The sequence below is a fragment of the Mytilus edulis genome, chromosome 1 (genome assembly GCF_963676685.1).
Source record: "Mytilus edulis chromosome 1, xbMytEdul2.2, whole genome shotgun sequence".
Taxonomy (NCBI): domain Eukaryota; kingdom Metazoa; phylum Mollusca; class Bivalvia; order Mytilida; family Mytilidae; genus Mytilus; species Mytilus edulis.
The window spans coordinates 112771586-112798418 of record NC_092344.1 but is presented as its reverse complement, the minus strand read 5'-3'; the positions used below and the strand labels follow the sequence as shown (position 1 = coordinate 112798418).

The window sequence follows — 26833 nt, the reverse complement described above, 5'->3', positions numbered from 1 at the left end:
TCCGTTTTCTCTAACTTTCCCTGGAAATTGACCGCTAACTTTTTAATGAGTATTACTTGGTCATGTTGGTGCTATAGAACATTATAATGCTGTGAAATGGTATACAGTATATATGTCCCTTAAGTTATTTTTGTAAGTTTCAAACATTAAATACCTACTAAAAAATTGAATTAAATTTTAGTACAAAGGTGATCACATTGACACATACTGTATAATATTTTTTGATTTAAATTATTTGCGAATATCCATGACCAGCAAATTCAAATTCAAATATATTTTATTGCTAATCAAAGCGCCCACAAGGAGCAGAACAATCAGCATTAATTACATACAAATGATTACAAGTGATTCAATATGATTAAGACACAATGTTATAAAAAAAAAAAAAAAAAAAAATTATTAAGACAAGTAGAAGAATACAACAAGCACAGTGTTTAATAATATAATTAGGTTAAAAAAGGGGGGTCACTGGACATTACTATATATATATATCATTTAAGGAAACTTTCCTATATGAGGATAAATTTTCCAATAATTCTCTGAGTTTCTGGAGTATGAAAATATCTTCAGAGGACATTAGCAAAATAAATTGTGATTTAATATCTATTAAAACCAATAAAATTTTTAAACCGTAGTTTTATTTTATTTAAAAGTTGAAACGAATATTTGAATGTTTTTGGCACTGAAGAAGAAAATGAATTTCATCCTCAACCTCAGTACCACACAATTTACAGATACGTTCTGACACTGTTAGATTTTTGTACCTTCCCCTCTCAATTTCTAAATCGTGAGCACTGATACGGAATTTCGTTAAATAATGTCTATATCTAAAATTTTCCTGCAAAAGGTAATTTTCTAAGCAAAATCTGCTTTTAAAAAGTCTATAAGTTCTAAGCTTGTTACCATATAATTTATTGCCTCTGAAATCATTATTAAGCTCAGTTTGCCATATTAAATCATATTTTGATTGCATCTTTTTGCATAAATAGTTTTTTTAACTTCGTCTTTAAATGAAGTGTATTATTTTCATTGATGCTAATCTAAAGTATTTAAAAGAAGTTTGAATACTGGTATACCAGCTCTTTTTCTGCTCATTATGTAGAGATATTGAGAGGTTGAAACCCTCTTTTAATAATAAATCATCGGATTTTTTTAAGCGTATATAGTATTTAAACATATTTAATAAAACCTTCAAAAATAGAGTATATATCTGCCCAGTTCACCCATAACTGCAATATTGTTGCTTTTTTACTTACTCCAAGTATAAATTTACAAAAGCTTAAATGAGCGTTCTCTACTGCCAGGTCTCCACATAGTTTTTTTGAAATAGTTATCCCCTTGAGTGTTTAGTTTGTGAAAGTTAATGTCACCCCATATTTCACTGCCATACAATAAGACTGATTTAACTGTATGGTCAAAAACATGAAGTTAGTGTTTTTAGCATGTTTTAACTTATAAGAATATTCCTTTTTACTTCTATTACTGTCAGACCACTCAGGAACAAATGAGACATTTTTAAAAGAGGAGTTCCAGCCTTCACCTGTTCACGCTTAACTTTTGAGTCCACAAGCCAGACACTCAATTTTTTGAAAATTTAGTTGGATTCTGTTGGCTTGTAGAGAGAATTTTACAAGCCCGAGAGCAATTTTACAACCAATGCCGTAGGACTTGTGGTTAAGCTTGAAGACTGGGGATGCCAACCTAGGATAAAAGGGGGAGGGTCCAACTAAATGTTCCCATTTTAATGCATAGTTTGTAAATTTAAAACCCCCACCCCCCCCTTGACGCCAGTAAACTGGTTAATATAAAATAAATTAATGTTTTTGTTTTAAAATTATTATTTATTCCTTTTCTTATTTTGCTAGTATTTTTTGGCTTTTAAACTAGCCTAGAAACATGAGGTTTAATCTTTAATCTTCAGTGGCGGATCCAGAACTTTTCCTAAGGGGGGGGGGGGGGGCTGCTCCAGTCATGCTTCAATGATTCCCTATATAATCAACCTAATTTTTCCCACAAAAGGGAATGATTCACAGTGGACAGGTGTAGTTACTGATAGTGTCAGAGCTACTAAGTATAACAACATGGGGGAAACAGTTAAAGAATTGTGATATATAACTCTTTTTAAGGGTAAATGATATTTATATTAAGCAAAATTATATTCGGGTGAAATTTGATCCGGTGGAAAAAATGTCACAGTAGTTGTTCTTATTTTTTTATCCGGAGGAAAATATTTTCCTGGGATATTTTTTCCTTTTTAATTCTATCTGGGTAGTTAACTTATAGAATAGTTATTAGAAAAAACTTTTCCTTTAAAAATACTATGAAATAATAATAGTGTATTTGAAATAAAGCGAAATTGTTAAAAAAAAATGTATTATAATGGGAAATAATTTCACAAATTATCCTTGAAAAAATTTCATGAACATAAGGAAGAAAACCAGAAGTTATTTCAAAGATCGTAATTGTGAAAATAATATCATGATTAAATAAGGTTAGTGAAATACATGTAAAAGTGAATTGTTTTCAGATCTTAGTACAAATATAAATTTAAAAGTAAGGTAGAAATATAGTTGCATTACTACTGTAAACAGTAATAGAAGAATTTGCTTATGATGATATTTTTAACTATATAAATAGTTTTGTCTGGGGACAGAGATGTAGTTGTTGATTATATGGAAATCAGATAAATCATAGCAGAACAATATATTGGAACAAAAGCATGTTTAACAGCTGGATAGTTTTTACCTGTGAAATGTTATCTGTCTTATTAAATCAAGTTTTAAGTTATCTTTTTATATAAATGAATATATAAAAAATAAGATTCAATGAAAAATTTCATTATAAAATAGATTTAGAAATATATTATATTAATATCTTTAAAATTTAAATAGCTCACAATTACCTCCCTTTGATAAATTATGCAAATTTGGTCTACCTTTGTGAAACATTTTATAATTATAGTCGGGTATATATTGATTGTGAATAACTTACATAGTAGTTAATGGAACTCTATTTTACACGGTTCTGTGAAATATAGTACGGCAAATATATACCGGTACATACTATCCGCATAACACAGATAGATTTTCACTCCTCTGGAAAAAATCAACCAGTGAAATACTATGCCTGGAAAAAAATTACCCGGACAAATTATCCTCAGGATAAAATATCACAGAGGAAGAAATAAACCGTTACATTTACACTAAAACTTATATTTTTTAGCATGATTTATAGGGTAAAAGTTATAGTTTTGAAGGATTGAAACTTAGAGAACTTATAAGTTAAAATGAAGGCATATATAGAAACATAAATGGTGTTTATAATTTTAAACACATTTATTAGGTCTTTCCACTTTTCCGTGGAAAGACCTATTGGTTTTCTTCTGATTATTATTATTTTTTTCCGGCTAATTTTTTTCCTTGCTGTTTTTTTGTTTCGCAAGATGTCGCTTAGATTTTTGGAATATCATATCGAACAGTTTATACGCTTTTGAAACTGACCCTGCTTAACCGAACACTTTCTCATATAAGAGTTATCTCCCCAAACACTGTTTTTCTTGTTATCGCTTAATATTCGCAACATATTTATTTTACCAAATTGTTCGTTATATCCTCAGGATGATTTGATTAATTTTGACCGAAGCTATCCGGAGACTCCATATGAGAGTTATTTCCCCTTTTATATTTGATATTAGTGATATGCATTTTTAACTGGAAAACCATAAGTGTTAGAGGCCTAGGGTCTTTTGATTTGAGGTCCTTGGTCCCAAAAAATGAAAATGAGGTAAAGGTCAAAGGTCAAGGTCATGATTAAAATTTTGATTTTGGCTTGTTATCTCTTATTTTCAGAAATCATATGAGATATCGACAAAATATTTTCACAAAATTGTTAGTTACGACATGTCCTAACACATAAATCTTAGTCGAAAGGGTACGTAGACATTTGGCGCGAGTTTTCCCCCTTTTTATATCTAATATCATATGTATGGCAATATAACTCATTAACAATATAAAGTAGAGGACTAGAGTCTTTTTATTTGAGGTCCTTGGTTTATGACCTTAAAATTGAGCTCAAGGTCATATGCTTATTTAACGCTCTAGATTTTGACCTTTGCTTTTACCTCATATGTACGCATGATAAAGCCATGGGACTTTTTGCATTAGGTTGTAAGCAATGTGACCTTTAAAAAAACAACTGGAAGTGACATTTTGTCAACCGGAAGTAGCTATTTTTTGTACTAAATCAATGTAAAAGTATATAGAACCATATATTTTTGGAATCAGTATCAAGTAAACTATCAAACAATACCAGAAGTAAACTTTTTAAACCGGAAGTAAAAGATTATCTCCCTTTTTAGCTCACCTGACCTGAAAGGTCAAGTGAGTTTTTCTCATCACTTGGCGTCCGTCGTCCGTCGTCCGTAAACTTTTACAAAAATCTTCTCCTCTGAAACTACTGAGCCAAATTCTACCAAACTTGGCCACAATCATCCTTGGGATATCTAGTTTAAAAAATGCGTGGCGTGACCCGTCAAACCAACCAAGATGGCCGCCATGGCTAAAAATAGAACATAGGGGTAAAATGCAGTTTTTGGCTTATAACTCAAAAAACCAAAGCATTTAGAGCAAATCTGACATGGGGGTTAAATTGTTTATCAGGTGAAGATCTATCTGCCCTGAAATTTTCAGACGAATCGGATAACCTGTTGTTGGGTTGCTGCCCCTGAAATGGTTATTTTAAGGAAATTTTGCAGTTTTTGGTTATTATCTTGAATACTATTATAGATAGAGATAAACTGTAAACAGCAATAATGTTCAGCAGAGTAAGACCTACAAATAAGTCAACATGACCAAAATTGCCAGTCGACCCCTTAAGGAGTTATTGCCCTTTATAGTCAATTTTTAACAACTTTTCATCATTTTTTGTAACTTTTCTAAAAATCTTCTTCTCTAAAACTACTTTGCCAAATTTAATCAAACTAGGCGACAATTATCATTGTGGTTTATAGTTTAAAAAATGTGTCCGATGACCCAGCCTACCAAACAAAATGGCCGACATGGCTAAAATTAGAACATAGTGGTAAAATGCAGTTTTTGCTTTATATCTTTGAAACCAAGACATTTAGGGCAAATCTTTCAAGATTTTAATGTCCATCAGAATAAGATATATCCCCTCACAAATTTTCAGTTGAATCGGACAACCTATTATCTTGAATACTATTATAGATAGAGATAAACTGTAAACAGCAATAATGTTCAGCAAAGTAAGATCTACAAATAAGTCAGCATGATCAAAATTGTTAGAGAACCCCCTAAGGAGTTATAGCCCTTTAGAGTCAATATTAAACAACTTTTCCTCATTTTTGTAACTTGTATAAAAATCTTTTCTAAAACTACTTGACCAATTTAACCAAACTTGGCCACAATCATAATACTAGGGTGTCTATTTTTAAAAAGAGTGTCTAATGACCCCGTCTACCAACAAAGATGGCCGACATCAGTAAACACATTAACAGGTGAGCGACACAGGCTCTTGAGAGCCTCTAGTTTATATATTTTTCTATATAGAAACCATATAATTTTGGAGTCAGCGTAGAATAAGCTGTCATTTGATACTGAAACTGACATTTAAAATCAAATTTTAATATTTTCATTTTTAAATAGATTCTTACTGGTGGAAAGACCTTCAATTGTTCTCTGAACAATTGGTTTTTAATTGTATCATGTTATGGTGTTTTAATGGAGATGAAATTATAAAACAAATATTTGATTACATGTGTATTCATTGGTCTACACTATATTTTAATTTTTATCATTATCCGCATGATTTTGATTTTTCTTTTAATCTGATGTTCAGTAATTGTCGTTTGTTTATGTGGTTCATAAGTGTTTCTCGTTTTTTATGTAGATTAGACCATTAGTTTTCCTGTTTGATTGTTTTTTTCACTAGTAATTCTTGGGGCCCTTTATAGCTTGCTGTTTAGTGTGAGCCAAGGCTCCGTGTTGACAACCGTACTTTTACCTATAATGGTTTACTTTTATGAATTGTGACTTGGATGGAAAGTTGTGTCATTGTAACTGATACCACATCTTCTTCTATCTATCATGTCTATGACATCCTGTTTGATATAAAGTTTAAAAAAAGGATAGAAATTTATGTTTTCTTGAATTTGACAGTTATATATGCATATGATGTCAAGATAAACCTGCTTTTCATTTAAGATTTTTTTTTTAACATATATCTTGGGAGTTTTATAGCACTATTTTATTTTTATTAAGTTTTTTTATAAAATTATAAAATGTTTTTGAAATTTGAGGATACATGGTTAAATTAATTTTAAAAGCTTGTAAACAGGAGAAAATTTGTTTACCTCCACTCTTCCAGCTTTGTGCAGTGATGGTTATTTTTTTTTAAATACAATGAAATCTTATGTGAAATTTTGCTGATTTACTGGACAGGATAAAACTTTATTCATATCAAGTATTTTTTTATTTGAATATGTTGACACAAATAAATTATGCACACGTTCAAAATGTTTTTTTTACAAAGACTGATATCATAAATATATAGGAAAACAATGGTGGTATTAATTCAATAATAATACAATAGTAAACATGGTAAAGTTAAATATATCATGCATTGAAATTTTGACAATTTTTATTTTTGACTTATAGTTCTCTATAGATTGGAAATTTGCACTTTATGTTGTTTTTATGCAATTTACTAATGAACTTATAAGCCAATGCTTTATTATGTTTATTGATATGCTTTAACCAGTGTTACTGCATTACAAAATAGTGATCAATTTAAATATTTGTAATATATTTATTTTTCTGTTTAAGAATTATGGTACTTTATAAATATGAAAGTAGGCATAGAATGTTGATGGTTATAAATGCCAGAAAACGCGAAACCCAATTTGATGTTAATTAAATTTTACAACTTAATTCTTGTTACCTTTTAATGTATTACAATGTACCTTAACATTTGTCATAAATGTACAACATGTACATAGATAAAAACTTTAATAAAGAAAAATTATGAGTAGGAATAGTTAATTTCCGTACATAACTTTAGTTTAAGTGAATGGATCTGTATGAAATTTAAACTCAAGGATGGAAACTTGAAAAGTAAAGTTGGGATTGATTTTGGGGGTTATGTTCCAAACAGTTTAGGAATTAAGGTCCTAAAAAGGGGTCCAAATAAGCATTTTTTTTGAAGATATTAATTTGATGTTTGGTTTTTTATTTTATCATTGCAAGTTACAAAGAAGTTTGAATTTTGTTGCAGTGTAATGATTTTGGGCAGAGTTATGGTCCCTTTACTTTTGAAAATTCACTAAAATAATCAGTTTTCCCAGGAACATATATATTAACGTTAGATATACTGTTCCCAGGTTTTCCTCACCTTTTTTGTCATTTTTGAATATATGGATTTGATAATTAGTATATAAATTTATCATAACAAGTAACAGTTCAAGTTTAAATTTTTTATTTGGTCTGATAATTTTGTGCAGAGTAATGGTTGTTGGGATTAGAAAATTATCTGAAATAATCAGTTTTAAACACTTTTTTGTCATGCTTAAATACATTGACTTAATATTTGTTTTAATGTTTACAATGACAAGTTATAAATCAAGTTACAATTTTGTTCCAATACAATGAATTTTTTTAATTTGTAAATGTAGGTGATTTTGCATTGCCATGCAATACTCACAGAATGTTTGTTGTACGCCCGTTTACAGTCAGGGGTACTACTTGTACAATTTATTTTTATTTACTTGAAGAAGTAAAAAAAATAAGTAAATAAATAATTTTTGAATAATCTCCCCTTAATTTTCTTAAAAATTTACTTGTATAAGTAAATTTTTCTTACAATCCCACAAAAGTCATTAAGTTTTGAGATGTAAATTTATGCCTTTCATGATTTTTCCCTGGTTTACTGATTTTTTTTTTATTAGAGTTCAATGTTTCATCTCATTAGTTCAACAAAGAAACTGATTGCGCAAAGATCTTAAGGGGGCTCCTGGGTATAAATGAATTTTTTTTTCTAATACTGTGGATTCATTATTATTCGTTGGATACCAATTTTCGTGGGTTTCGTGGGTACAGGTGAACCACGAATTCAAATGTTCAACGAATATCCTATTTTCAATAGGCTTTATATATAGAGATCTACAAAACCACGAAATCAAATATCCACGAATATGCAAGTTTTCAGCAATCCACGAAAATTGATACCCACGAAAATAAATGAATCCACAGTATAGGATTTCGCTATATTTTTTCATAAATGAACTTTATCATATACTGAAAAATGAAATAAAAAAATGGGGTCACCGTTCATTTAAGCTAAAATCTGCCTCTAGAAGAAGCATACATTTTTGTTAATGTCCTTTTTTTCTGTTGAACTAATACAAATGTAGGAGAAAAAGAGGAAATATCGAAATAAAAAAATAACCTAATATAAGAAATCGCTTAAATTTAACAATTATTTAGTTTATGTACAGCTTATTTGAAAACAATAATAAAAAATATAGGTCACCGATGAGTTAAAAAAGATAGTTCAAATTTAAGGCCAAAAAATGGCATTTTTGCACCAAAGGGAGATAATTTGGAGCTTTTTCAATTTTTAAAGTCATCTGGGGCCAAACCAAATAATTTTTTTGGGTTGGTTTTTGTACCATATCATAAAGTAACAACTAATAGTGTAATAAATAAAATTTGTAATGAAAAAAATAAAGGTTTAATTTTTTGCTAAAATTTTTGTACCCATGAGCCACCTTAAGTAATTGCACAAGGCCTTCAAAAATTGCTCCTTGGGAGCATGTAAATGAGCAGTGTTCTGAAGATAACAGACAAATGAGATTTTCATTGTCTATTAAATTACACTTAAATGATTAGTAAAGACATCTGCAAAGGGCAGATAGTTTAAAATTCTATTACAGCAAAGAAATTATAAAAATTTAATAAAAGAAGATAGGATGACTTTTTTACTTTCAAAAGTAAAAAAATCTGAATGTTTAAGGGACATAACTCAGCCAATATTATTTTAAAAATATATTTAAATTAATATTACTTCTGCAAGTAATTAAAAATAACTTGTACAAGTAATACTCCTGACTGACGTATTATGGTTTATCATTGAAAGTTTGTCCGTCTGTGTGTTCGTTCGTTTTTAACATGTTGGACATTAACTGAAAAACGCTTTAACTAATATGCATAAAACTTTGGTAAATTGTTTATATCTATTGACGTGAGTTGCTTTTCTTTTTTATAATGATATACTGGATTTACCGTTTCCTACTTTTATTTATTAAAAAAGGGGAGATTCTCCAGTTTACAGACAATAACCTTAAAAATAATTTCACCAACTTGCAAGAAACTGTGGTGAATTGTTAAATTCTATTTACATGAGCTTCCTTTTGATTTTTATAAATTTTATACTATACCTTTTTTGATTTATGGGGTTTAATTCTATACAAAAAGGGGGATTTTCCAGTTTTCGGACAGTAACTTAAAAATGTCAATTTAAATTGTTTATATCTATATTGTTGTAAGCTTTCTTTTGGTTTTTATAAATTGAAGATTTTACGTTTCCGAGTTTGGACAATATCCTTAAAGTGCTTAAAGCAGTTTTTATTAAGATTTGATGACTTATTTTTATTTATTAAGATAACCTCCCTTTAGTTTTTTTTATAAATTTTTGATGAAACATTGAGAAGTTATTGAATAAAATTGAGAAAGGAAATGGGGAATGTGTCAAACTGACAAAAGATTTACTAAGTATTGCCCAACAGCATACTAAGTATTGCCCAACAGCATACTTAGTATTGCGCAACAGCACAGTGTATTGCACAACAGCAAGAAATCTTTAGTTGAATATAAATTGAATTTATACAATGTTCATTTAAAATTGTCTATTTACATGGTTTACTTTAACAAAAATATAATCTGAAACTTGTAGGTAAAATTTTACCAGACATGGCTACAATAATAATTGGAGTATGTATTTTTTTTGTAAAATATGTACTCTGACCCTGTCCGCCCGCCAATGAAGATGGCAGACATGGTAAAAAAAATAACACAGTGTAAAATGCAATTTTGTCTATTATTTAGTTATTAACTGTAATGAATTGAGATAATCTGACAAGAGCAATGTTGGAGAGTATGTGTCCTCTGTAGAATATGCACTTAGACTAAGGTCAACAACACAGGCTCTTTAGAGCCTATAGTTATTTTAAAGTTAAAGAATTGCATGCTACAAAGTTTTAAATGTCTGTCATATGTACATGTCATTGACCTGATTTTCACTGTTGAGTTACTGCTTTTTATTTTAAAAGCACTTGTTACATTTTATAATGATGTTTAAATGGCTGTTAGCAGGCTGGTAAGTCTTTTTTGAAGATTTTTGTATTCCTTTTTGGAAACTATTTATGGGCTATAGCTATTTAATTATAAAAAATGTAGCACTATTTAGTTTCTGGATAGGTTGCAATTGTTCAACTTGATTAAAGGTTTTAATACCAATACCCCTGTTACAGGGGTACTGTTAAGAATGTTGGCGACAGGGGTATGGGTTAGAATGTTGGCAAACAGGAGTACTGTTCAGAATGTTAGAGACGTTGCCGAACAGGGGTACTGGTTAGAATGTTGACGAAGTTGGCGACGTTGGCGAACAGGGGTACTGGTTAGAATGTTGGCGACGTTGGCGACGTTGGCGAACAGGGATACTGGTAAGAATGTTGGCGAACAGGGGTACTGGTTAAAATGTTGGCGACGTTGGCGAACAGGGGTTCTGGTTAGAATGTTGGCGACGTTGGCGAACAGGGGTACTGGTTAGAATGGTGGCGACGTTGGCGACGTTGGCGAACAGGGGTACTGGTTAGAATGTTGGCGACGTTGGCGACGTTGGCGAACAGGGATACTGGTAAGAATGTTGGCGACGTTGGCGAACAGGGGTACTGGTTAAAACGTTGGCGACGTTGGCGAACAGGGGTTCTGGTTAGAATGTTGGCGACGTTGGCGACGTTGGCGAACAGGGGTACTGGTTAGAATGTTGGCGACGTTGGCGACGTTGGCGAACAGGGATACTGGTAAGAATGTTGGCGACGTTGGCGACGTTGGCGAACAGGGGTACTGGTTAAAATGTTGGCGACAATGGCGACGTTGGCGAACAGGGGTTCTGGTTAGAATGTTGGCGACGTTGGCGAACAGGGGTACTGGTTAGAATGTTGGCGACGTTGGCGAACAGGGGTACTGGTTAGAATGTTGGCGACGTTGGCGAACAGGGGTTCTGGTTAGAATGTTGGCGACGTTGGCGACGTTGGCGAACAGGGTTACTGGTTAGAATGTTGGCGACGAATTGGTGAACAGGTTAGAATGTTGGCGACGTTGGCGAACAGGGGTACTGTTCAAAATGTTGGCGACGTTGGTGACGTTGGCGAACCGGGTACTGTTCAGAATGTTGGCGACGTTGGCGACATTTACGAACATTTCCCCAATCCTGTACCAGCCTGCAGCAATGAGCAAAATCCAATATTGAATGGTAGGCTATAAAAAGTCCCGATATAAAAAACTTAAAATAATTCAATTCAGAAACTTAAATGGCCTGATTTATGTACAAAACAATAAACGAAAAACAAATGTTATATACAGAAACACACGACAAACATCAGTCTTGACCAAAACTTGAAATCGCAGACTGAACGAATAAAATATTTTTGTAATTATGTAGACTTACAAAAATGAACTGACAATTATGACCTGTTTTAAAAGTTCATTATGCAGTGCAGATATAAACAGTTTCATTCTTTCCCCTCTTTTTTGCCAGGTTTGTTTAGAAATGCCATTATTCATAGTGGCTCCCCACTTGCAAACTGGTTTATGTCAAAATGTGTAAGGTCCGGTAACACGTTGGTTATTCCAAAAGAATGTAGACGAGGAACCAGTTTAGTCCCAAGTGAGGCGCTTAAAGCAAAGATAAGAAAATTAGTTGGAGGCTCTCCAATTACTGATTTCTTCTCATCGTTATTACCTCATCAGGTAAATGTAATAAAGAATCATTTTGATATTCTGACAAAGAAAGCAAATTTTTGTTAAAATTATTGTAATTTTAACCAGGTCTCAGTGATTGTCACAACATAATTTCATTCGGTTAAAAAAAGGTTTTGTGTTTAAAATTGAAAAGGAATTTACTGCATGAAAAAGTTTTAAAAGTTTGGATCAATGAAATAATATGTATATATATAAGGTCAATAGTATCCTTTATAAATAAAGATCTTAGAAGGAAAATTTAGAAAACAACAGGTACCTTAAAAACAAAAGTGATACGACTAGCATCTCGAGAGGACAAACATACGCCGTTTCTATTCTTAATTATATAAAAAAAATTATCCTTTACAGACTTAATATAAAAAAGAAGATGTGGTATGATTGCAAATTAGACAACTGTCCACAAGAGACCAAAATGACACAGAAATTAACAACTATACATGTAGGTCACCGTACGGCCTTCAACAATTTGCAAAGTCCATACCGCATAGTCAGCTATAAAAGGCCCCGAAATGGCAATGTAAAACAATCTAAACGAGAAAACCAACGGCCTTATTTATGTACAAAAAATGAACGAAAAACAAATATGTAACACATAAACAAACGTCAACCACTGAGTTACGGGACAGGCACATACATATACATAATGTGGCGGGGTTAAACATGTTAGCGGGATCTCAACCCTCCCCCTAACCTGGGCCTGTGGTATAACAGTACAACATAAGAACGAACTAAAACAATCAGTTGAAAAAGGCTTAACTCATCAGATGGACACAAATACAAGTGGACGTGGCCGGGTACTTGTATATCCAGACAACAGAAAGACACTAGGAACATATCTGAGAGTACTCGCAGTTATCTGACAGTTAATTCAAAGCCACTTACAACTAATAAAAAATCATGCATCTACGACTAAATTATCAATCCGTATTAAACCGTTTTATATTTTGTCACTTCGGGTCGTTTAATAGCTTATTATTCGGCAAGGGGTTTGCTTAATGTTGAAGGCCGTACGGTAACCTTTAGTTGCTTACAGTCGCGTTATTTGGTCTCTGGTGGTTATTTGTCTGATTGGCAATCATGTCATTTTTTTCTTATTTCTATTATGAGCATTGCATGATGATTTTAATCATTTTATTCATCACTGAAGGATCCTGTTTTTGCAAGTGTTATTGATGGCGATTTCATTACTGATAGTCCAGACAAACTGTTTACGTGTGGCCAGTTTCATGCACATTCAGTTTTGTTTTTAACGGCACGCGACGAAGGTCTTCAAGCCAATCCACCAGGTGAGAAGTAATTAATTAATTGCATTATGTGAATATTGACTAGATAAAAATATGACGTAGTATCTATGATGAGTTTATTAAAAATTACAATTACAAATATATTTTTTTTTTATATATATGACTTAGTAACTAGGTGTAAGTTATTTCAACTCCGCTAAAGTATTATAGAATTAAACGCCTTTTTAAAGGAATTTATTGGTGTATAAACTCGACCAATTCACTCACAAACAAATATCAACGTATTCCCTTATATGCAAATCATATATGAATGATATAAAATGATTATTTATTTTTGACGTGTAGGATGTTTCATTGACGCTAAATTAGACATAACTGCGACGAAGTATTGACGTGTATGTTTTATTGACGCTAAGAGGGTAGACTTAGGTTCAGGGACACACATTTCAGATTCACTGATATGTTAATGTCAGAGATATTTCCATGTATGATTCGTAGTAAAACACATCTTAATTGATTTTACGTACACTTTTAAAAAACATTGATGAAATAAACTTTTACAAATGCTTTTCTTATTTTAATTGTGTCCTCTCCTCAAATCTACTGCGCATCTAATTTAAAACAAGTTACGTGAAACAAGTTTACGTATACATTTTCTTTCATGCTCCACATTTAATGCCATGCATATTATAATTATTATGATCAAGACGCAATTCACATCTAACCAAAGAAAAACAAAGGCCGTACGGTGACCTATAGTTGTTAATTTCTGTGTTATTTTGGTCTCTTGTGGAGAGTTGTCTCATTGGCAATCATACCACATCTTCTTTTTTTTAAATATTTATATGGAACTAGACTTCTTTTACAAAGCTGTTGATGTGGTATCCCACTATACATTGTAACCAGGTTTATTTGTCTCTCCAAGCATACTGGTATTCTGACTGACTATTGAAATAAAAATGTTTTTTGAAATAAATGTGCAGGTCAAAAAGTATCAGTTGCACGTGTTGGCATTTTACTTGTTTATTTCAGAAATCGAGCATTTTTATAAATATAAAACAATTGATGGTTTTATCGCCGAAAACAAAGATTTGTTTCCTGACAGAAAACGAAAATTTGAAGGTAAGAAAAGTATAAATTGCGTTTCCCTAAGGAAGGACACATTTGATATACAAGCTGCAACTTTACCTGAACCCATGATTCAATCAGTTTGTTTTTAGGAGCAACCCTTTATTAAAGAATGCAAATGTTGAATTCATAGCTCTGTAATATCGTATCAACTGGGAGATATAATATTATACTTCATATTCCGGTACCCTCAGGCTGGAATTTTGCAACACAGAAATTTAAAATTTACAATTAGGAAACTGAAATCATCCCTTTATTAGATCCGTATAAATGTTAACTTCAGTTGAACATCTGAGCAACTTTGGGTTACACCTGAGCTAGACGTGATCAGATAGTAAAAGGAAAAGAATGTAAACATTGAAAGTGAAACAAGAGTAAACAATTTGGTTGACTGATTTAATCTACAAAAACTCACTCTTATACAGGTATAAACGATTCTTAACATTTTGATTCAACCTATAATAAACTAAAATAAAACAATTGCACAACTTCGCTTGCTATTTCTATTTATGTTTATAATTATATCGGGTTGTCTACGGACGGTCACCTCGATGGTTAAGAATTAGATGGAGTCTAACTTAGAATTAACACGAAATGCTGATAAATAATTGCGAGTTTATGCATCGTAAATTAGTTATTTTAGACTTTTTTATGTGCATATATGTTTTAGTATGTTATAAGTCGAATATGAGAATTGACAGCTAGTGTCCCTTTAAAATCTAGATTGGGGAGTGTAAACAGCAGAGAAGAAAATTGTTTTGTACGGTGCTAAAGTAAAGAGACTTTGATTTTACATACTCAAATAGACTTTAGGATAATTTTAGTATCGATGTCTCACTCGTATTTTTCACAGAGTAGGTAATTTAACAGTAACTTTAAAGTGATTTGATTGCTGATAAACTTAACAGTTTGGAAAGAGGTATCATGGATCAAATGCAAGATTAAACCTGAATTTGAAAAGTAAAATAACAAAATTAACGAACTGCAAGGAAATTCAAAACGGAAAATTATAGTCCTGTCTTGATACAGGCATTTTCTTATGTAGAAAATTGTGGACTAATAAAATGGAGAATGGAAATGGGGAATGTGTCAAAGAGACAACAACCCGACCAAATAAAAAACAACAGCAGAGGGTCACCAACAGGTCTTCAATGTAGCGAGCAATTCCCACACCCGGAGGCGTCCTTCAGCTGGCCCCTAAACAAATATATACTAGTCCATAAACCTGGTTAAATAGCTAGCTAAACCTGTCACTTGCATGGCAGTCGCATAAATTTCTACTACAATGACAACAATATGTTAACAAAACAAACAGACACAACAGGTAAATACGTCAAACATAGGGGTACATCAGTTGGCATTGTCAGTGTTGTAGGGATACAGCAGTCAACATTGTGGTTGCGCTCGGTTGGCGTGTTCTGAACAGGTCCCGTCTGTTCTTAATCCAGACGTCAATCGAACGAATTGGAACCGGATGTATCTCACTGCTGGTAAACTTGGCCTAAAGGAACAAACTCGGCATATCGAAAACTCGGATCATAACAAACTCTGCCTGCTGGTATATATATATATATATATATATACATATATATATATATATATATATATATATATATATATATATATATACAACTCGTCTAAACATCAACCCAACAATGTTAGATCTGTAAATTTGCTTTCGCAAATTTTTGGTTCTTCCCTCGCCGGGATTCGAACCCATGCTACTGTGATATCGTGACACCAAATCGCCTGCACTGCAGCCGTCCCGCTAGACCACACGACCACCTGGGCTCTTAAAAAAAGAGCTTTCGCTGGCCGTGTGTTACCTTTCCACGTCAGTTTTAATCTAGCGGCGTACTGCAGTACATGATATATAAGGCATGAATATGTTATTGTTACAGATCAGCTAAATTATCTATAGTAAAGGATCCTACAAATTAATGTAAGATACAGTCACAGAAAATAATTATATTTATAAGTACGTCTGAGTCAGTGACAACCCTACAACAGATGTATATATATATATATACCAGCAGGCATATATATATATATATATAAAAGTCTATAAAAACGACCAACCAGCAAATTTACTATGTACCGGATCGTCTAGAATAGGCGATACTATGCAGATAAGGAAAAAATTATATCAGTCTAAAGATTTGCACAACGGTACTGATATAAGATGTTATAATACGAAAATGTTGTTATTAAATCGTGCTGACAAATATTTCGGCTCAACAAATGGCCTTCTTCAAGTGTCACAAGTTTTAACAATACTGATACATAATGTATAAGGTGTAAAAATAGATCAGTAATAATACAGGTAAGTTTTGGTCGATTGATTTTTAATCCAAAAGCCTGAATATCATAATATAAACAAAACACTATAAATCAATATACGTGACTGTGTATATTAACAATAAAAATGAGTGAAAAAACAAAAACGCTAGTATTTCTTATTGATGCCGTTTGGATGATGTACATTAAGTTCCTTTATCCAAAAGCTTTCCCGAACCTGTCGCTGGGCATCACTCCAGTGAATATTCTGTTCAATCACTAGAATTTTCATGCGGTTAAAGTCATCAGGTTTGTGACCCGACTGTCTGAAGTGCTGAGAAACTGGGAGAAGTGGCTTCTTAGAGATATCACTCCTATGGCCATTGAGGCGTTTGTGGAAAGGCTGCTTTGACTCACCAACATATTGGAGGCCACAAACCGAACATTCTAGTATGTAAACAACATTCATACTTTTGCAGGTAACATTGCAAAATATCTTATAGTTGTTTTCGGTTGCCTTACTGTGAAATGTTGATGAATGCTGCATCTGTAGGCAGCATTTGCAGCGTTTTTCTTCACACGAACGACATTCTCCAGAAGTACTTCTATTATCAGACACTTCAGCCCGCACCAGCAGGTTCCGCAGACTACTAGGTTGCCTAAAAGCTATCATTGGAGGCTCGGGAAAAATCTTGGATAGTTTGGAATTCTTTTCAACTGATTTCCAATGCTCACGAATGACACCAAAGCTGTTTTTGAGAGATGGGTGGTAAGTAAGAACACATGGAGTCCTTTTATTTTTCTTTTTAACTTTGTATTCCAATAGTTCACTCCTGGGAATTGATTCCGCTTTCTGAAAGCTTTTTTTGATATTTCTGTGTTTGTAGCCCCTTTTCTTCAAGCGAGTTTCAAGTTGACGTAGTTGTCTTTTAGTTGTTTCTGTGTTGGAACATATTCGCTTGACTCTAAGTGCCTGACTGTATGGAATACTCTTGGTAAGATGAGCAGGATGGCAACTTTTAGGGGACAAATATTGATGAGTGTCAGTGGGTTTAGAATATAAATCTGTATATATGATGCCCTCTGTGAGCGAACTTGAAGTATCGAGGAAGGCGATTTTGGATTTAGACTTCTCATGAGTAAATTTGATACTAGGATGTATGTTGTTGGCATGAGTGATAAAAGTATCTAAATCCTCGTCGCTTTTATTCCATTTCATATCCACATCATCTATAAATCTAAACCAGGAAAGCGGTTTTTCGATGGAAGTTTCAAGGAGTTGTTTCTCTAATTTGCCCATAAATATGTTGGCATATGACGGAGCCATTTTGGTGCCCATGGCAGTTCCATTTACTTGCAAATAATGATCTCCATCAAAAGTGAAGTTGTTTTTCTTAAGTACCAGCGTGAGCATTTTGACCAGGCATTCGGTAGGTGGATATTTCACTGGTCTGGAATCCCAAACTTCTTTACATGCATCGATGCCATCTGCATGTGGAATATTAGTGTAGAGGGAGGTGACATCCATGGAAACAAGAGTCGTGTCGGAGGGGAGTGGATTTAAGGCCTGCATTTTTCTTAGATAATCGGTTGTATCTTTGATGTGAGATGGTAAGTCTTCAACATGTTGACGAAGATGGAAGTCAACAAATTCCGATATTTTTTCTGTTGGATGACCGTTCGCTGAAACTATAGGTCTTCCTGGGTTATTGGCCTTATGAATTTTAGGTAAAAGATCAAATCTGCCCGGTTTTGGATTTTCTGGTTTCAAATATTCAAGAGTTTTGTCATCGATGAAACCATCGTCATGCATTTCTACCAAACTATCAGTAATTTCTCTGCTAAAAGATGTTGTAGGATCAGAGTCTAGTTTTTGGTAGAACCTTGCATCGCCAAGTTGTCGTTCAGCCTCTTGAATATAGGCAGATTTATCCATGACAACCACTGCACTGCCTTTGTCTGCAGGTTTAATGACGATATTGTTGTTAGATCGTAAGTTTTTTTAGTGCAGTCCGTTCTTCATTGGTAAGATTGTCAAAAGGTTTATTGTTATTTTTAGTATTTCTAATAATGTCCGACTTAAAGTTATCAATAAATGATTCCAGGGTAGCATTTTTGCTCGGTTTAGGGATCCAAGAGCTCTTTTTAATAAATTTGTAGTTGTTCTCGTCTTCTGAAATTTCTGAGTCCCTATCCGAGCTTATTATGTTATCCTCCTTCGACGCGAAATATTCCTTAATACGTAGACTTCTAGCAAAATTGTCAAGGTCTTCCGACAATTTGGTGTCATTGACAGGAGCAGGTAGAGGACAGAAATTAAGGCCTCTAGAGAGAAGAGATGTTTCCGATTCCGTTAAATGGTGTTGAGACAGATTGACCACGATGTTGGAGGGTGAATCAGTCTTTTGAGGTCTACGTTTAAAGCGTCTAATTCGTTTAGTCTTTCTCTCTGATGGTAAGGAAGGGTGGATGTATTCCATGCCATCCCTGCGGAATTTTCGTTTTTGTTTTTCACTTAAATTGTTGGATTGTATAGTAGTTAAGTCCTTGAGGCGAGTGTTGATAGCATCACAATTGTCAGATGTTAGATCTCTTTTGCAGCTATTCAAAAGGGTGTTAAAGTCGCCAGTGAGAGTTTTGAGATGTCCTTCGCAGTGTTGTTTGAGGAGGACCACTAACCGCTTTGAGCAATGAAAGAGGGTTTGGTCCCATCTGCGAAGTAATGTATTGGATAAAGAGCCAGGTGCTTGTGGCTTGATCTTGATTTGTAGTCCGTTAGGAATACTTTCATTATACTCGTAGTTTATCAAATTAGATAAATGGTGTTCAGTTCTAATTTGTTTTTGTTTTATAGCTCTAAGTTGTTTAAAATAATCATTGATGTTCATGATATAGGAGCTAAAAACTTAAATTTACTGGGATTATGTGAGTAACATGATACAGGTCATTCAGAGGAAAAATAATATAAAAGTCTATAAAAACGACCAACCAGCAAATTTACTATGTACCGGATCGTCTAGAATAGGCGATACTATGCAGATAAGGAAAAAATTATATCAGTCTAAAGATTTGCACAACGGTACTGATATACAGACAAGTAACAAAAATATATATATATATACAACTTTGTCAAGAGACAAGTAACAAAAATATATATATATATATACAACTCGTCTAAACATCAACCCAACAATGTTAGATCTGTAAATTTGCTATATATATAAAATGAAGTGAACAAGTCGGCATTATAGATTGCGTTTCTTATTGTTTTCGTTTATGCCCGCATCACACTGTCCCGATTTTTATATACGATGGACACCCGAATGCGAAAATTGTAAGTTCGTACGAAGTTATTCCCGATCTCGTTAAAATACCAAAAAGTGACCGAAGCAAGTACGATGCATAACGAAGTCTATACGATGGTGCCGAAATTATATACGATAGCAAAAGATGGACATACGAAGGTTAACCGAAGACGGGTATTTAAGCTTCATATCTCAGCCGAAGCCTACACGATGGATCACGAAGGCTACACGATGGATTACGATGATGGCGCGATGGCCATACGATGTCTAAAAGACGTCGTGTACAGCTAACGATGCATTTAAATTATATGCCGAAGGCTTCAAGCATTTTAAATTGTTTGATCAATATTGAATATATATGATATTGTTCACTTGAACAGTAAAATGTGTGCACTATTCTAGATAATCTATCTTAAAGGTAAGGTAAAAGAAACTGCAATGGGTTCGTTGATCCCTTTTATTCAAAAAGAGTTCTTTCCAGGAGAATATCATAATAATATAGACAAAAGGAAGGATGTGCGGAGAGCAACAAATGCGGCAAAATATGACATATAGAAAACAAAATTATGGTTATGGAGTAAACATTCGTGTGACAACAACTCAGACGATACATAAAAAATCAGAATAATGAAGAAAAAGTTGGTTTCCCTATATACATGTACGTGTACCTGTAGTGTTGGTGTACGAGGCGCGTTTATGATTTTCATTATGTGACTTGATATGAAAAATTGACAAAAAATAATATTTTACTTGTAAAAGTAAATCCTTAGCCTGTAATAGCTGCTCTTCTTGTTCCATTTGAATTAATAGAAACAACGCTGTCGCATTTCTTGTTCTCATAGAATCATATGATATGAGCTCCATGTTTTGTGAACGCCTTTCTTAACTGTCGTATTAGACTGACCAGTGCATATTGCGCATGGCACTTTAAATGTATTTTAGCGCGAAAATTAACTTACATTTTGCTGGATTTATTGCCGTCGTAGTTCCATCTTGTCGCCTTCGTACTTTTATTCGATGGCAACACGACGGGATTACGAGGTCTTCACAAAGTCGTGTTGCCATCATAAGACCTTCGGGTAGCTTCGTGATTCATTCGTGTAGACATCGTAATGTCAAAACTGCCAGATTGAAACGATGGAAACACGAATGCAATACGATGTTCAAAGATGCATTCCCGGTGACATTACGATGGTGAGGATGGTGATACGAACTCAATACGAACCCTCAACATCGGACGCACCTTCGGGGATTTTTTAACATGTTAAAAAATTTAGAACCCTTCCCGAAGTTGTCCCCGAAGGCTAGAAAAAGTAGCCGATGGTTCTACGATGGTTAAAGATTGCACTACGAATAGCCCGATCTGGATACGATCAGTCCCGATTTTGAAAATTTCCATAATCGTGTTGCCATCGGCGTAAAAATCGGGACAGTGTGACACGGGCATTAATCTTGTATTTTATTTTACTCAATTTATAACAATATAAAAATATTTAAGAAATGATAATAAATAATTTTAATTTTCGAGTGGCAAGACATAATTGCAACTGGCTTCACTTTTCCGTAAGCTCAATCTTTTGGCCTTTCCGAACAAAACATTACATTTTTTAGTGTCCAAATAAAAAAGACTGACTTCAAAGTTGTCACGATTATCATTACAAGAAAAAGACATCAGACGTCCACTATACAGTGTTATTCTTTTAGAAAGGGGAGTTTTATTGCATAATTCCCTAAAACTAATGCATATATATGATCAAGTACGTTGATATACATTGGACCAATGAGTTGTATAGTCGTACTATACAAATCCTTGATTGAACAGATTATTAATTTGCAGTTTTTATTTCACTGAAAGCTAAAGATTATTGTATCTTTATCTTTCAGTTCCCTTCTCCGCCATTTTGAATTATGTCTGCGCCTAATATTTTTTCAGTACTCTTGGAACGCGTTCAGAACACAGTTCTGTCTTGTTTTCTTAAACTTCCGGCTGATTCAGTGCATTCCGATCGTCTGGAACTCGCCAACCGAACGCACCATGTGTTATAATCTAAATCACTATAATGACCAACAAAGAAAAACAAAATGGCATATAGACAAAACACAAAAGCAATTACGAAAAAGACAGGATTACAAAAAATGACCAAATCACAATAACACAATGGCGGGATGTACAAGTACTGAGCCACGCAAAAAGGACACCACAAAAATCCATCCGGATTGTCGGCGCCAATCTTGTTCACATTGGTTACAAAAAGTAGTTCGGCCAACGTCGTTTATCGAAAAATAAACGAGGTCAAAAGCCACTACCGAAAGTTCTCTCGACCAATCATTTAAACGTATTCCTATATATGCAAATCGTATAAGAATTATGACATGATACGAGTATTGCAATAATATTATGAACTGGGATCTCAATTAATTTGCATCCTCTCATTAAGAACGAACGGATGGGGTATACAACAATATGCGACTATTTTGAGGGGTTGAGGCAATAACAAACGAATCATACAATGAAAGATAACTTAATGAGTATTCCTAAAACATTCGGGTGTTCACTTATAGTATCCAGGATGCTAGATTATGTGAGCATGCCTTCGTTGAATACCATCTTTGAAATAACTTTTGTTTTTACTGTTAACACGGTAGCCGTTCTAAAATAATGCTCTTAAATTGCTAAACAATAGGTACAACTGTCTCTATGTGATACGTTCAGTTGGCTTTTATGATAATAATACGTTGATATTAAATTTAATATATTAACTACTTAGTAATACACTGAAATACAGGTCAAATTGGTTTTCATTGTTGTTGTAGTTACTCTTGGAGGTTTTAACAATTTTGAAAATATATCGGCTTTTTCCCATGAACTTGTATCTCATCAATTTGAGAACAATTTATTAATCAAAGTTACTTGTAGGAACTTTTTAGTTTCAGGTACAGTTTTTCGATTTCGTCATAGTACGATATATACAGAGCAGTTGTTGATTATTTATTTAATTGTGAAGTTATTTGAAATTTAAAATGTTTCGCATAGAAAGGAGAATATGAAAATTGCAAACTAGAGATTGTGAAAAATTAAGGGTTGTATATGTAAATGAGTAATACAAATGATTTATATTACATACTTCTACGAATTTGTAGAAGACGTTCTGAGAGTAAACAAGGAATGGATAAAGAACAATATTTCAACTTTTCCCCACGTAAGTACAACACACTACAAACAATACGTTTTAGTCTAATAATGCTAGTTTATGACGGGTGCCACATGTGGAGCAGGATCTGCGTACCCTTTCGGAGCATCTGATATCACCCCTAGTTTTTGGTGGGGTTCATGTTGCTTATTCTTTAGTTTTATATGTTGTGTCATGTGTACTATTGTTTGTTTGTGTGTCTTTCTCATTTTTAGCCATGGCGTTGTCAGCTTATGTTCGATTTATGAGTTTGATTGTCCATCTGGTATCTTTCGTCCCTTATTTATGCAAAGGTACTCGCTTAATTATCTTCTTAACAAATTACATTATTAAATCTTAACACATGACATGGGTAAATTCTCTTTGTTCTTACTGTGCTATAATATGGATAATGCACATCAAAGGTGTGCCCTGTAGCCTGTACTCGATAGATTTCAGCTAGGACACCTGATAATGATTTAGAAAATAACTCGAAAATAAGGTTAATAAAGAAAAGGTGTTGGTTTGTTTGATGAAAATATATAAAAACTTTTATTCGGTTTCTTCTTTCTAAAATTAAATTGAAAAATATGGAGACATGCTATGATTCCCAATGAGACAATAATGTTTGTATTTTAACTGTGAATGAAAGTTACAAAAAATCCGAATTGCTTATGTTTCTATTCTGAAAGATTTCCAACTATGTCTCAGATGCATATGCTTGTAGATATATATATAAGTTATGTCTGCAGGAAAATGTTATATCTAGGCGCGTTCTTACATTTAAAGCAGGAAAATGTTATATCTAGGCGTGTTCTTACATTTAGAGCAAGAAAATGGGATATCTAGGCGTGTTCTTACATTTAGAGCAGAAAAATGGGATATCTAGGCGTGTTCTTACATTTAGAGCAGGAAAATGGGATATCTAGGCGTGTTCTTACATTTAGAGCAGGAAAATGGGATAACTAGGCGTGTTCTTACATTTAGAGCAGGAAAATGGGATATCTAGGCGTGTTCTTACATTTAGAGCAGGAAAATGGGATATCTAGGCGTGTTTTTACATTTAGAGCAGTAGAATGGGATATCTAGGCGTGTTCTTATATTTAGAGCAGGAAATGGGATATCTAGGCGTGTTCTTACATTTAGATCAGGAACATGGGATATCTAGGCGTGTTCTTACATTTAGAGCAGTAAAATGGGATATCTAGGCGTGTTCTTACATTTAAAAACACAAAATAATAAAAAATATTGTTATAATAAATGTGTCATTAAGAAAAGGTACTGCTTTATTTAACGTGATAATAAATAGACAATAGTATTACAATCAAGTTTTAAAATTTAACACAAGTACACCAAGAAGTCACTATTTATATATAATAGTGCAAATAAAAAATTTCAAATGAAAATGTATTGAATAACTTCACACATTTTTTGTAGAAATTAATCATGTCAGATACAGAAATACATTTGCAATGTTTGAATTATTCAGTGTGTTCTTATAAATCTTAAGTTGCATAAGTCTTGTTTCTAATTCATTTCGGACTTCGGTGGTAATATATCACATGGGCTATCATACTATTATTTTATATTCCAATTTAACCCATTTTTAACAATTTTGTTTCAGTATTTACACATGAATGCAGACCTTGGATTTTTTGCTCCAATGGTGAAGCTAGCAGATAGAATTTCGGAAAAATTAAAGAAAGTGTTCATGCTCAGTTTTCAGTATATCTCAGAACATAAACCAGGACCACACTGGACAGGTATTATATATTGTTATTAGTTGAGAAATAGAAATGAATATATTACAAAATGACTTATTTAAGTGAAATCGCACAAAATACTAGAATCATATGCATTATCATCTATTCTGGATGGCCACTCTGATAACGTTATAAAGCATCTATGGTGTATTCAATCGTTCTCTTTATTTGGATGTTTTGGCAATTATGTGGTTACATTTATCATATCTACACACATATTGTCTTACAAGGAAGTTGATACACCCTGGGAACAAAATAAATGTGATTAATTCCAATACAATTAAAAATGTACTTTTTTTCAGATTATACACAACGTAGCACCTGATATCACCCCTAGTTTTTGGTGGGGTTCGTGTTGCTTATTCTTTAAGTTTTCTATGTTGTGTCATGGGTACTATTGTCTTTTTCATTTTTAGCCATGACGTTGTCAGTTTATTTTCGATTTATGAGTTTGACTGTCCCTCTGGTATCTTTCGCCCCCTTTTGTCATGACTTGATAGAAATTATATATCAGCATACAAAACAGTTGTTGGGTGAAGTTTAGAATCAGAAAATACAGAGATCTAACTTGGTTCTTACTTATAAAATATTTTAGTCTAGTTTCATAATGTAGTTTGATTCCAGTTATAATAAGGTATAATAAGCCTTCCTTGAAATAAATCAGTCATTTTGGTAGAAAAATATAAACAATAATATAAATGATCACAAATTTGAATCGAATTAAAACAACTCTAAATTTTATATCTGAAAAAGTTTTGTGTCGCGAGTAACTGTTAAAATGTTATGACATCATGATACTGATATTAACATAGTGTGTGTCTCTTTATCAATTCAAATAATTCTATAATAATCATTTGTTAACATTTTTATTCATCACAAGGAGTACAGCATGGATGGGATTTGTTTTATGTATTTGGAGTGCCTACAATTGGACACCCGAACTTCTCGTATACACCACGTGATGCAAGAGTCTCTAGGGACACGATGCAACTTATCAGTGAATATGTTCGAAAAGGGTATGTCACATGCGAGCGCAATAAGATAAAGCGAATTTGTCTTATTTAATTTGTATTTTTATTTATTGTCATACAAGATAATTTGAAATAGTTTGGCAATGTAAGCGCATTAATTTCTCTTTTCTGAAAAAATATAAAGGACACTTTAGTAAATTATTTCTTCGTTTTGTTTGTTACATATAACTTTTGTAGAAGTTCAGCGTAATAATCATTGTAAAACGAAGATTGCTAGGACAATTTTTCATTTCCCCCCAAAGAAATATGACGTATTCCTGAAGCGACCAATCTTGAAACAGAAAATGAGAGCTCAAAGAGAAAATTATAAGAATACTGGATTGCACCAAACACACACGACTAAATAAATATCAATGTATCATCTAAAAAAATTCTTTCCACTTTTTCATCTTTCAAAAGTGTTCAGGAACATAACTAAAATGCGATATAATTCAGTCGAGAAAACAAACACAAGACGCGAAAAGAATGAAAAAATATCTGCTTTCAAATTAAATGAAAACATATGATTTTGTTTACAGCTTTACCAGCACAGATGGGATGAAAATGGAAATTTACAATTCATCTAGTAAATCATATAACAAACTGGATTATGTTGACGGGAAGACAATTGTGACAAATAATTTTAATTTCAGGAAACCAAGAATAGACTTTTGGTACAAGTACCTGTTTGCTTATGATAATTATAATTGTAATAGAAATTACATTAGACATGGATGAATGTATTTCTGATTCAAATAGGCAATGTCTTTTACACATAACGAATTTTATATTAATATGCATTTGCTATTAGAAGACGACTGAATTAATAAAAAATATTAACCAACATTTGTCATACTTTCAGTATTTTCCTGTATACCTC

At 33.0% G+C, this 26833-nt stretch overlaps 1 protein-coding gene across 1 annotated transcript in view; it reads left to right on the top strand.

Moving 5' to 3' along the window:
- The window catches only part of LOC139500114 (neuroligin-2-like), a 31783-nt gene extending 4984 nt beyond the window's left edge, over positions 1 to 26799 (top strand). The window contains exons 5-11 of the mRNA XM_071288855.1: positions 11833 to 12044; positions 13204 to 13342; positions 14333 to 14422; positions 23152 to 23210; positions 24805 to 24943; positions 25824 to 25959; positions 26493 to 26799. Of these exons, the coding sequence (XP_071144956.1) occupies positions 11833 to 12044; positions 13204 to 13342; positions 14333 to 14422; positions 23152 to 23210; positions 24805 to 24943; positions 25824 to 25959; positions 26493 to 26691 (974 nt within the window). The 3' untranslated portion in view covers positions 26692 to 26799. The remainder of the gene's footprint in view (positions 1 to 11832; positions 12045 to 13203; positions 13343 to 14332; positions 14423 to 23151; positions 23211 to 24804; positions 24944 to 25823; positions 25960 to 26492) is intronic.
- The last annotated feature ends 34 nt before the right edge of the window (positions 26800 to 26833 follow it).